Raw genomic sequence first — 12,770 nt, forward strand, 5'->3', positions numbered from 1 at the left:
AGTAAAGATGTATTCTATAGGCTGGGAACACTTGCTGTCCACGGGGAGAGCCGCTGGGGATTTAGATGGGACAGGAGGTGGCAAAGCTGGAGTAGGCCTTAGTTATAACCACTTCTGCATCAATTGCAGCAGGGGGAAGAGTCTGAGGCGATGGCGTAGGGCTGCCACCTTTAATTCCCAGGACTCTAGATCTCAGTTGTTCCAGTCTATCGGTGATCTCCACTTGCTCTGGAGCTAGAAGGGCTGCAAAAGAGCTAATCAAATCCTAATCGAGGGTGTTCTCAGAGAGAAAGTCCTTAGTATTTGTTTCAGTAGAGACAAGGGGATCAGCCCTACTAATTAGATCTTGGTGAGAGGCTCTAGCTGGAGATCATTTGGAAGGATTAATTGCAGCTACTGGGCCAGGGTGGTAAAAGTTTTTCATGTTGAGAAGCGGAGTTAGTGTCATTTTAGCAAAGACCCGTGTAGGGAAGATTCCTTTAGGTGTCAAAAGTCTTTTCTGCCGAAGAAGTATTGAGGGAATAGATGGACTATCAAAAATTAATATCAGCTTATGTGCCTGATAAGTATCACTGAGAGTCTCTATTGATCTCAGGTCCAGTGGGCTAATTCCGTTGCCAACTAGCCTGCTCAGATGTTGTAACACATGAAATTTTGTATTCCAGGGAGGGATATTATTAGGTATAGTAACGCTGGAGGCCTGCAAGTAACGAGGGAGAGAAATTACTGGCAAACCCCACATCCACATCCTCTCCAAGAGACTTAAGTGGACTTATTTTCTTATCTCCCAGTGTTTTCTCTTTACTTGGACTCTTCAACATTTTAGGGGCAATGTGCATGTTCCATCTGCATCAGGCTGCTGGAGAAGTGGGGGGGGGAGTTCTTTTTAAATTGCAAGCCACTGTTTTCTATATACATGAGTCCTCAAATATGCAGAACTTATGATCTTGTCTTCATGAGGTTCAGTTTCAATGACTTTTAATAAGTATCATTAACTCTTGTCATTAAAGGGAATAATAATATGCAAAATGTAAGCTACCTAATATAAACGATTACATTCATTTCAAGATTTTAACACAAATTTGAACTTTTAGGCTTTATTCATGATCAGGGGAATGTACCATATGCCACACAAGCTTGCAGGTTGACATTGGGCCAAGAAAGCAAATGCGGTGTAGTAGTTTCAGACTAGGATCTGGCAGGCTCAGGTCCAAATCCCCATTCTGCCATAGAAGCTCGCTGGGTTACCTTGAACCAGTCACACACTCTCAGCCATCCTCCCTCATAGGTTGTTGTGAGAGATAAAATGGAGGAGAAAGGAATGATGTAAGCCATTATGGATCCCCACTGGGGAGAAAGGCGGGGTATAAATGAAACAAATAAATATGCAGCATTAAAGCTACAATCCTTAAAAATTATTATACATAATATACACAAGTATATTAGCACATGAGTATGTATAACAGATAGTAGCTTAATCAAAATTAGCAGAGGTATGTGTTAAGTCCACAGAATGTATATTAGAAGTTCAAACAAACAAAATGGCTACTAGGTTTTTTCTGACTACAATAGCTCTTAGGGAGAAACATTCTGGTAGGATAACTGATATAACAGATTTGATCAATACTCTGACTGTTTGCCCTCCAAATTGGAAGACAACATTAGACTTGATTATGATGGAGTCAACTAACTGTAGGACAGCTTTTAAAATAGTTTTAAGATCAGTTTTACAAACAAAATCATATGGTGAGCATCCACTTGCCAGATTCTTCTTCCTCCCTACAAGATTCTAGAATGTAGGTAAGGACAGGAAAGACTGCCTCCATTAGCACAGTATTGTGATAACAGTAGCTATTCTTCTTATCTTCCAGTCATACAGATAATGATTCAAAGTGCAAGGAAGCTTGATACACAGAAGTATAAAATGCAAGCCCAAGCTTGGTCTCTATAACAATGCTATGGAAGTTATGCATGACCTTCAATCATGAGTAGCCCTTTTACTGTCCAGAAAACACTCATTTAGAGCTTCACTATGTTCCCATCTTGGCATATGCAACAGAGCTTGCTGGGTTCTCCTCTGCCTCAGAACACAAGGGGAAAAAAAGTAACAACAAGCTGGCCTGACTTGGAAGCAATTCTTTCTTGACCTAGGTGATCAACTGAGTCATTTTTACAAATATGCAGTAACAAAACTCTGAATTTTCTGGTGTACCCAAGCAAACTAATATTAAGCCAATGAAGGCCATCACTGCATTCATAATTCAAGATGGAGATTCATGGGTCATCAGCTCCACCCGTGAGGTACCCTAGTAACAAACAGTACTATAGGGGAATGCAAAACATCTGGGCAAAAGGCAGTAGGATTGCCAGGCCCCAGTCCTGATTCCTCTGCTCCTCTGTCTCCACCTGGCTGTCCCCCACCCTGTTTGTGAGGGCCATGCAGCCTTTAGTGCCAGCCAGAAGGAACAGCTGTTGGGCAGACTAACTCCTGTTTATCTGGCTTCCCAACCCCAACCCCCACATCTGCAGCTGTTGAAGCCTGTTCACCCAAGACACTCTTTGATGACAAGGTGTCCTGGGTTAGACCGTTTTAATGAGCGGTGCTGTGGCAGGCTGTTCACTACCACCCTCCCTTGCTGCCTGCTGCACTCCTTGAGGTGGCTGGACAGAGCTGCTGGAAATGGCAACAAGTAAATGGGGCCCCTTCCTGTTGGCATCACCGGCATTCCAGTGACCTATTGGGGGGAGGGGGAGGCCCAGGCCCTACTAGGTCAGGGCTTCATTTGGGCCACACTCCAGCGCTAGCCCCAGACAATACATTTCAGATATTAATGTCAGAAATTCAAAGGCTCAACTTGTTCCACTGCAATAAATTTGGAGAATGTTGTGAACTTGTAAGATACATTCAAAATGTTACTTATGATCAGCTTCAGTATCTTATAGTAAAAGATTTCAGATTTGGAGCATTAGGATAAAATAGTTCATGTAACAAGCTATCCCTTCGTACAGATTTTAAAAACTGATGAAAACTGCAGCTAAAACATAACTCACTACATCACTGTTACTTCTCTTCCTAATTCACTGTAAGCCCTAGAACACTTGACAAAAAAATGTTAATTACAATCATGAGAAAAAACAGACCTTAACAATACCATGAATAGCACACATCAAAACTGTAATGAAACAATGCATAATAATTTTGATTCAATGCAAAGATGTTAGCAATCAACAGAAACAATGAGAATGTTCGTTTTAGAAGAAGGCTGATTGCTTAAAAGTGAACTTTGGTCAACTTACTTAAAGCAGACCAACATTGTTCTGCTTCTGCTTACCCTTTCTTTTACCAAACATTCTAGCAAAGCTTACATTCATGATTCCTGGATATTTAATTCAGTATTTAAAATCTATCTTAATATAAAGAGAATTTGGCCAGGGAGACATAGTTAAGGTCAGTAAATGACAGAGGTAGATAAGAATTATACTTACAGATTGTATATCTTGTAATGGTTTTTATGTTTTGAATCCAAAAACCTTAAAGAGAAAAATTAAAACCATTATTATATATTTCTGCTTAATGATGGCATATATATCATCACTTGAACTTTCATATGAAATTTTAAAAACAGAGCACATTTCATGTACTATGCCCTACTACTGCTCTTCATACACACAACTTCTTCCCTAGAACTACTAATGAGGGGCAAGTATATCACATTATAACTGTATTAACCATTCCTTGAAAAACTAACATTGTAATATTACTTAGCAGGTACTTTTCCAGAGATTTTTTAACCAAGGATCATAATTAGAATGCCTGAACGATGACATTAGATTTCAGCCTTCAGAGAAATCTCTTAACACAAGACAGATTCAGTACTAAAGCATTACAATTGTCTTTAATTTCATCTGCAGTACAGTAATACATTAACAATCTGACCATATTATGTTTACTCAGAAATAAAGAATTCACTCATTTAATGACAAATTCCAAATAAACTTTAGAAATACTGGTGCCTAAAAAGCATTAAATCTTTTATTGTTATTGAAAATATTGAAAAATAAAAATTTAACACACTTTGCACATGGTATATTACATCAACCAACCAACCAGGATGCCTAACAAACTGCCTATTGCTCTCTATCAAACCTGAACACCACTCCAAACTCACTCTTTTTCACTTTTAATCAGTACTCTAAACCTCTGATGCTGAATACTAGGCTTGGTTGCTTTGAGAGTTATGCTGCTTTTTTGAACAGAAGAAAGATGGCTCATTTTCTAAGCAATAAATGTCACTGAAACCAACAGACCTCCTAACAGTGAACACATGGGCAAACAAACTTTTTCCTCTTTTATGCAACACTACGCCTGAATTCTTGGGCCCATACTTCTCAAATTCAATGAAAACGCAGGTCACCCCTTTGGGTTTCATCATCTCCCAGAGGAGCTAGTAGGGCACAGCCTTCAAGACTGTGTAAAAACTATTGCACCAGAGACTGTGATCTGTAGCAACATTACCTAATATTAATACACGCTTCCATTTTATAAGTTCCTTTAGTGCTTTCTTTAGCCGAAGAGTGACTAACACATGATCAAAATCCTTAGAACAGCTGACTTGGAAGAGGTTTTAATCAAGTTTAAGTTAGTTGTATTTCAAATTCAGGTAACTTATTCACAAAGCAACAATGGAATTTTCAGGAAAGGAGGAAAGACAGGCCCCAGCCGCACTATATACTTAGTCTATTTCATGAATTAAAGTCAGAAGTATTCTTGCAAGACTACATTTACTCTTAAGTCTTATTTTTGGATATTACAAAAATCTTTTGCATTAAATTAGTCTATATTTGGAGCGAACCAATCCCCTCTTGTTTTTGTCTGGCTAGTCTCCACATACAGGTTTTTAAAAAAAGAATGGTCCCATAGGTTGCTGATGGCTAAATATATAAAAGCATTCTATTTTGTAGTAAATACAGCCAGCATAGAAAGACTGGACCATACAACAAGAAACTTGGGAACTGTATTATCTAGTTATTATCTATATATTAATTACATGACATGCCCCAGAGATGCTCAGTGTAATACCATCAATTGACCTTACTGGCCATAAGCATTTTGTGTCTTAATAGTATGTTTATATCGGAGGCAGAACTCTCATGAACGTTGTGATGAGTAATACGACAGGAAACAGATTTAATGGAAGTTATTGTAGAGATCCCCAATCTTGCTGAGCCTGCAGACATTTGCAGAGTTTTGAGGAAGGGCAGTTGGCAATACCATAAAAAAGCTGCCATGGGGGAGACACTTTAGCATTTCTTTTCTCCAGGGGCAAAAGAAAGAGGGAGAACCCATCATTTAAGTACATCTGAACTTATATTCCAGGAAGGGTTTGCTTTTCTCCAGTCCTCACCTTCCCTACTTATTTTTAAAATAAAGTTTCAATTACATTAAATGTTCATGGAGGACAATGGAAGATTATAATTTTAGAACAGGGTAGATGTTAAGCTTAAGAACAGTGGCCTACAAAGACTATCAGTCTTTGTAGGACTGGGGGACTGTGACAGAGGAATCCAGTTGAAGTCACTACCGGAGATGGGATAGAAGAGCAAGTATAAATTTATTTATTTAATTCACTTATAACCCACCTTTCTTCCCAATGGGGAACCAAAGTAGCTTACAGAATTCACCGCTCCTCCATTTTATCCTCACAACAACCCTACAAAGTAGGCTAGGCTAAGTGTGTGTGACTGGTCAAATGTTATCCAGCGAGCTTCCATGGCAGAGTGGGAATTTGAACCTGGGTCCCCCAGATTCTAGTCTAACACTCTAAACACTACACCATATTGGCTTTCATTGTTTGGCTCTATAAATAAATCCTCCAATCTCTTCCTCCTTCACCTCATGTTTACCATCACTTCTCGCATTGAGGAAGTTTTAGGTAGATACCTGTGCTGGTCTGCAGTAGAACAAGCAGGGTTTGACTCCAGCAGCACCTTAGTCAACAACAAGATTTTCAAGGTATAAGCTTTCAAGACTAGAGCTCCCTTCTTCAAATACCTGTAGCTGAAGATGGGAAGGGGAGATAAAGGATAGGCCAAGGAAGACAGCAATTGAGCACTATGGTGCTCAGGCAGGTGCTGCTGCCCTAACTCTTCCTCTGCCCCCTCCTGTTTATCTTCCTCCTGGATGCCAAGAGGAAAGGAAAAGGGTGGTTGTTTGGGCTGGGAGCTAGCCCGAGAGTCTGTGGCTAATCCTCATGTACTATGGTCACGCGGCAGCTGAGTACCAACAGTGTTTAGGCTAGAAGAGAGGCTGCAGCCTCCTTCACTCCTTCCCAGCCCAAACACTGCAGGCCCTCAGAATCTGCCTCTTTCAGCTGCCCACCTTTCTCTCCCTTGGCAGCAGCAAGAGAATATACCTATTTCTTATGGGTCCCTGTTTGTGTTCTCTGCACGCAAGTCATCATAGCTTTTGTTTCAGCTAAAGTCCATTTTAAAATCTACAAAACTGTAAGAGATCAAAATGGTCTCCCAGTTCCCTAAAACCACATTATCACCCACTTTCCAAAAAATATGTTCCACTACCAAATGTCTGTTGCTCAAATGAACATTAAGATTTTAGAGACAATATTTAATGTCCACTACCTTTAGCTTTGTATCTTCCATTTGTCTATTATTTCCATGTACTGTTACCCCATTCTGTGTTACATGCATTCATGTCAGCCTAAGTGACTGTCTATGCCTGAACAATTTCCACCTATTTGTCAAGCACATTCTTCCAAACCTATTTACAAAGCATGATCACAGTCTTACCTTTCGCTCCAATTAGCCTCTGTTTCATATTATTTTACCCTCTTATCATGCCCTATCCTGTCAAAGTGTTACACAGTAAACCTTCTGGGCAACAGCCAAGCTACTTCTGTGTTCTAAACTGTTCTGACACTTTGATGCCACTAAAGTACCACAAGTGTAGTACCTAAGACAAAAATAGAAGGCTCCATTTCAGAATTATTCTGTTCTCCTCATGTAATACCCATAGCCAAACATGCTCTGTAATAAAGTAACACTTTCTGCTATTTTTGCCTTCTATTTTAACCCTTCTTAGCTTTGTGTTAAGATGATTTCTTCTACACAAATGTAATGAAAGGATCAAAAAAATTCTGAGTAAATTTTATTAGCCACTACTTGATTCTGCACAAGTAGTGCAGAGCACTTCTAGAGCACTTTGTATTTTCCTATATGAATTTTTTTTTTAATTTCACATCTATATGCCTGCATCTCAATTACACATCTAATTAGCCATGACAAAACTTGCTATTTTCAGATTTAACCTGAACACACTGGTTTTCTAGAAACCGAGGTAAATTTTTTTGGTCTACTTATTAGAAACTGTTTCACATACACATGTGTATCTTTGAAGATTTACAATCCACTTCGTCTACAACCGGGTGTCGTTACTGGCCTATTTGCCTCCGGCAAAAAACAGCTGCCCTAAGGATACCCCAAAAGATTTCTAAAGTAATACACTTTCACAGACGAAACGTAACCCTGGGGAACTACTCCAGCTCTTTTCAGTTCTGGAGAAACATGACAATTACAATTGCACTGTGGCACTACAGATGAGTCTTGAGTTAGCAGGGAGGGAGATCCAAGGAAGGAGGGTGGGGCTGCCAAGTTTAGAAGACCATTTGAAAAACTGATCTAGAGAGCAAAAATAGTACTTTATAAATTACAGCTAACAACCTTGTTGGCAGTTTTACAAAGTTAATGATAGCTTATCCCTGGAGAGGATCTGGATTCTCCAGGTTAGAGTTGAGGATGAATAAGGGCAGTTAAAATGACCATGAGTGGCTTACATAAATATACTAGACTTTTAGATGAATTTCCTGCTCTAAAATAAGCCATTTCCAGATGAGGTTCACAAAACTTCACACAGTGCATAGCAGTATTATTTGTGGTACTTTGACTTTAGAGCTTGATAAAAGTAAATTTAGATTTTGATGGCTAACAAATGTTGAGAGAATCTTCTGTGTGACATTCATACTTCATGCAAGCATATTTTATTTATAGTTATCACAAACTAATCCATAAAATACATAATATGTGAATGATTAAGAACTTTAACCATAGAAGTGAATATTCCATGGCAATCTAATCATCTAAATTTGACATCTAATCACATGTTAAATGTGACTACTAAGTATCAGATATACTGTAATAGGTTTTTTTTATTGGACTGATATAAGACAGACATCTATACAATGAAAATAAACCAAAAGGTTAATACTGCTACTTGCTAAATTAGTACACTGCTACATCTATTTCCATGTGGAAAAGCCACTGTCAAAATAATGTATCTGAAATAAAACCAAATTGAAAGGGGGGGAGAATAGAATATATAGAATTTTAAAAACTGTACCATTACTATTTTTCATTAATTTTTGTAAAATGAAAGGTGTTTGTTTTAATGGTTAACTTTTTGGAAAAAGCACAAAGCTAAACAAATACTGCACACCTTCCATCTCAAACCACCCCCCCTCATAAATATACATTAACTCCCAGATGAAGTACATGCCTGGCTACTGTTCCTTTTGCAGAACTGAGCCCCAGCTCACAAAAGGCAACACTGTTCTCATCCAGTGTGGATACAGTAAGCTTGTGTGGTATCGTTGTAACAGGCTAGGATCTGTGAGACCCAGGTTTGAATCCCCACTCTGCCATTGAAGCTTGGTGACGATGGGTCAGTCACACACATTCAACCTAGCCTTCCATACAGGGTTGCTACGAGAATAAAACGGAGAACAGAACAATGTAAGGCACTTTGGGCTCCCCATGGGGAGAAAGGAAGAGTATAGATGAAATAAATAAATAAATCCTATTCCCGCTTATATACTGGTTACAAAGCACTGAACAATAGGATAAACAATGCATAAAATTAAGCCATTGGCAAGACAAACAAATGTGCATGCAAATTCTTACCTCACGACATCATCAATGTTGTTTCTGTATACTCCTTCAAGTCGTTCTGCAGGAAATCCCATTGCAATTATGTTTGGATAAATATCTGACCATAGAAGTTAGGGAAATATCTAGAATATTGTAAAATAATACACACAGCAAAATAGTATACGCTGTGTTAGTAAATGCTTAACTATACATACTAAATTTTTAAAAAGGAAAGTCAGCCACATTTACAGAAGCGTGACAACATTCCACGTAAACGCAAAGCAAGTTCTACCCTTAACAATTAAGCTATGATTTTCTAAAAGTAACTCAATAAAACTAAATAGATAGGAAAGGTAACAGAATCTTAGTGCACAAATGTACATTAAAAGAACTCCCCAAAACTCAATATACAGTTATAGGGGGGAAAGTTGTGTTTTGAAAACACATTCATTAAGTCATACTACGAAAATGCATCTAATAAAGCCTCAATACAGAAACTGGTCACAACAAAAGTGTACAGAATGGCCTCGACTAAGGGATAAGCGCATGTTCCCACTGACACTGAAAGCAAGCTGAATGTGCATACTCATCTACATATTGTAGTGTGATGGGAACTGAGTTGGAGGTTATACATCCATATTTAAACTGTATATAGGATATTTCTATGCCACATCTTCAGAGTCCTGCTTAAGGAAGCTTATAATTAAATCAACATCACATTTTTTAAAATTACATCACAGTCAAATTTTACAATTGTACATCTACTGCTTCATTCTTTTTAAAACAGTTCTTTCACAAATTGTTCCCCATGGGGAAAATCATACAGGGCTAAACTAATCCATTCACGCACATATCTTCCTACACATTCACTCTCAAAAGTCATAGACTAAGGATCAGAGATTTGAATTTCCAAGAGAAAAAGTGCTCTCCTGTTCCCCACTGATCAAAACAGCAGTGAAACAGAACAACAGCAGTAGAAGTAACAGCTGCTGTAACATAACATACTCAACATGCCTCATTAGTATGTGGGGCCTTATACTACTACCACCATGCTTTCTAAAAGTGGTTCTTTGGCCATCTGTCAGCAATGGCGATTCTAGGACTCCGTATGAACTTAAAGTAGATTGTGAGGAGGACAGGAAGGGATGAGCCAGTGCTTGGCTCTTGTGGGCCTCTCTTATCTGTCAAGGGTAATGCCAATCAGCATCTTAGGGACAGGAAGGAATTTTCCTCTAGGCCAGACTGGGTGGGGTTCCTGGAGATTTTTTTGCCTTCCTCCTGGCATTGAGCTGAGGTCAATGGGAGGAGAGGTAGCTGTGAATTTTCCGCATTGTTCATGGTGTTGGACTAGATGACCATTGGGATTCCATCCAGCTCTATGTTTATAGTGTGTTGCAGTAGTTAGTGTGTCAAGACTAGGATCTGGGAGACCCAGCTTCAAATCTCCATTGCTCCATTTAAGCTTCCTGGGAGGCCTTGGGCAAGTCTCACTCTCAGCCCAACCTATCTCACAGGGTTCTTGTAAGGATAGAATGGAAGAACGGTAAGTTGCTTTAGGTCCCCATTAGGGAGAAAGACAGGGTATCCTACTATATAAAAGGCAAGTCATATTGGTGATGACTCACTTTTTATCCCCGCACAGGCGCACTCGCAGGCCCCTCTGTGGGGATAAAAAGTGAGCCGTTGGCAATATGGTTTGCCTCGGAGGCCCCAAGGAGGCCACCACGATGGTGTGAAGGCCCAATGTGGCAGCGCAGCCCTTCGGAGGCCACCATGGCAGTGGGAAGGCCTGGCATGGCAGCGCGGCCCTCTAGAGGCTATTTTCTAGAGCCCATTGTTTACCCAACTGGCTTGGTGGCTATTAAATGAAATAAATACTTTGTGCGCATATATGTATCTTAGTTCCCATCTGAGGCGGGGCGGCGGAATGGAAACGGTACACACAATTTATATAGTACACAATTTATATAGTAAAGAAAAGTATTTTTGTCAAACTTCATGAGACAAAAAAGGTGAGGTATAAATGTATGAATAAACTTTGCTCAGTGGAGTGTTAGGATAGGGTATAATCCACCCATTTACATTACTACAATCTGTACATAAGAATGTCACAGTTAAAATAGAGATGCCTTCCTTGCAAATTAAAACAAAAGTGCTGCAGCACTTTAGAGACTAACATTTATTCCAGCTTGAGTTTATGTGAATCAGAGCTTCAAATCCTATGAAGAGGAAAACATATTCCACAATTTTACAGAAACCATCCTATTCTTCAGTCTGCTCTTTTCTACAGTTCTCTTTAAGTGAAAATACTTCTTGTAATTAGATGCTAGTGTGAAGCCCAAACTTGATTTCAAATAAAAGCTTGTAAATGGGATTAACAGTTTTTCTACCAAGATCGGAAAAGCAGATACTATCTTCAAGCAACACTGGAAAGGAAAAATTGTAAAGAAGCTATTACATGTATACATTAGAATATCAATGAAAGGCATGATAAAAAAAATCACATAGAAGTAATTTAGTGTTAGGTAATGTAGAAATTTACTGGTACATAAACAGCTACAGAAGTCAGACAGACCCAGATTGCTTTGAATCATAGGCTATTTTTTAACCATGTTACACAGTAAACGAAATCTGTATCTTTCAGCATGAAAGCAGAAATGAAAGCTTTTCACAACTATACTAAAACCTTGTGGTAGAAGCATGTGATTCTTGCCTCCTTGCTACTGAAAAGTCTGATGAAATAAAAACAGACTGATTTAAATAAAAGCAGTATCAATCAGCAATTTGTCACTAAGGAAAAACACTAGTTTCATAAATACATGTAAACTATATGGCTCGTCGCAACTCAAACTGTTATACTTCATAGAAGCATGATCCAAAACTTCTGATCATGTAGCCCGCTTTGCAGTTGCACTGAACGTCAATTGATTTTTAAATGCAGAATTCAACATGTTAATTGCAATGAAATCTGAACTGCAGTTATTTTTATGCAGCAAAACACACCTTTAAAAAAAAACTTTTAAAAAACGTATCTATTCTAGTCCACTTCTGAGGATCTGTAAGACTAGTTCAATTCTCCAAAACATGATACTTGAGGATAATAGGATTACACAACTACTTTTGCTGACTTTTACACTTTCTCAGGTTCTCCCTAAAGAGAACATGACACCAACTTGGTTGAAATGCAAGGTGCAAGATCAAAGTATAGATCACAGATAGTCTGCATTCCTATCAAATAATTGTATTGATAATTTCCCAGGGATCATACATTTAATTCAGAAATTAAGTGAATACAAATTCACTGCCATCAAAGCCTAGCATTCACCACCATCAAGGCCTAGCATTTTAGCATTGGATTCTCTTTGCTAAAATATTTATGCTAATAATTATTTCGGATGAGCAGCAGAATTGTAATGGCAACAAAGTATACCTACTCTAGTAAGCGCAGCACAAACTATTCTGCAGACTAAGATACAGAAAGCAGCTTTCTAAAGCACATACAAAGTGCAGTTGTATCAAACTGAAGTTGACAACTGAAAATATCGGTGGAATACCAAGGGAAAGAGTGATTGAATTCAACAAGTCCCCAACACCAGGTTCCCAAGAAATTTCATTGTGGCACCTAGTTTTTATAAAGCAATGTTTTTATTTTAGGGTCACTTGATGATCTTCAATAGAAATACCGTTTATCATCTCACATCAGAATATATTGTCATATAACGTAAATTTGCATTTGCACAAAGTTACTGCTTGTTTATATGTTAACTTTACACCATTCAATGGTGATTCATAATTCATTTCTTAACCAGCTGCTTTCTATATTGGCGCCA

At 38.6% G+C, this 12,770-nt stretch overlaps 1 protein-coding gene across 1 annotated transcript in view; it reads right to left on the reverse strand.

Annotated features, from left to right (window-relative positions):
• PTEN (phosphatase and tensin homolog) overlaps positions 1–12,770 on the reverse strand; it is a 66,895-nt gene that overhangs the window by 37,900 nt on the left and 16,225 nt on the right. The window contains exons 2-3 of the mRNA XM_054982959.1: positions 8,974–9,058; positions 3,487–3,531 (exon numbers count right to left, since the gene is read on the reverse strand). Coding sequence (XP_054838934.1) covers positions 3,487–3,531; positions 8,974–9,058 — 130 coding nt within the window. The remainder of the gene's footprint in view (positions 1–3,486; positions 3,532–8,973; positions 9,059–12,770) is intronic.

This window comes from Eublepharis macularius, chromosome 6, assembly GCF_028583425.1.
Source record: "Eublepharis macularius isolate TG4126 chromosome 6, MPM_Emac_v1.0, whole genome shotgun sequence".
NCBI classification, from domain to species: Eukaryota; Metazoa; Chordata; class Lepidosauria; order Squamata; family Eublepharidae; genus Eublepharis; species Eublepharis macularius.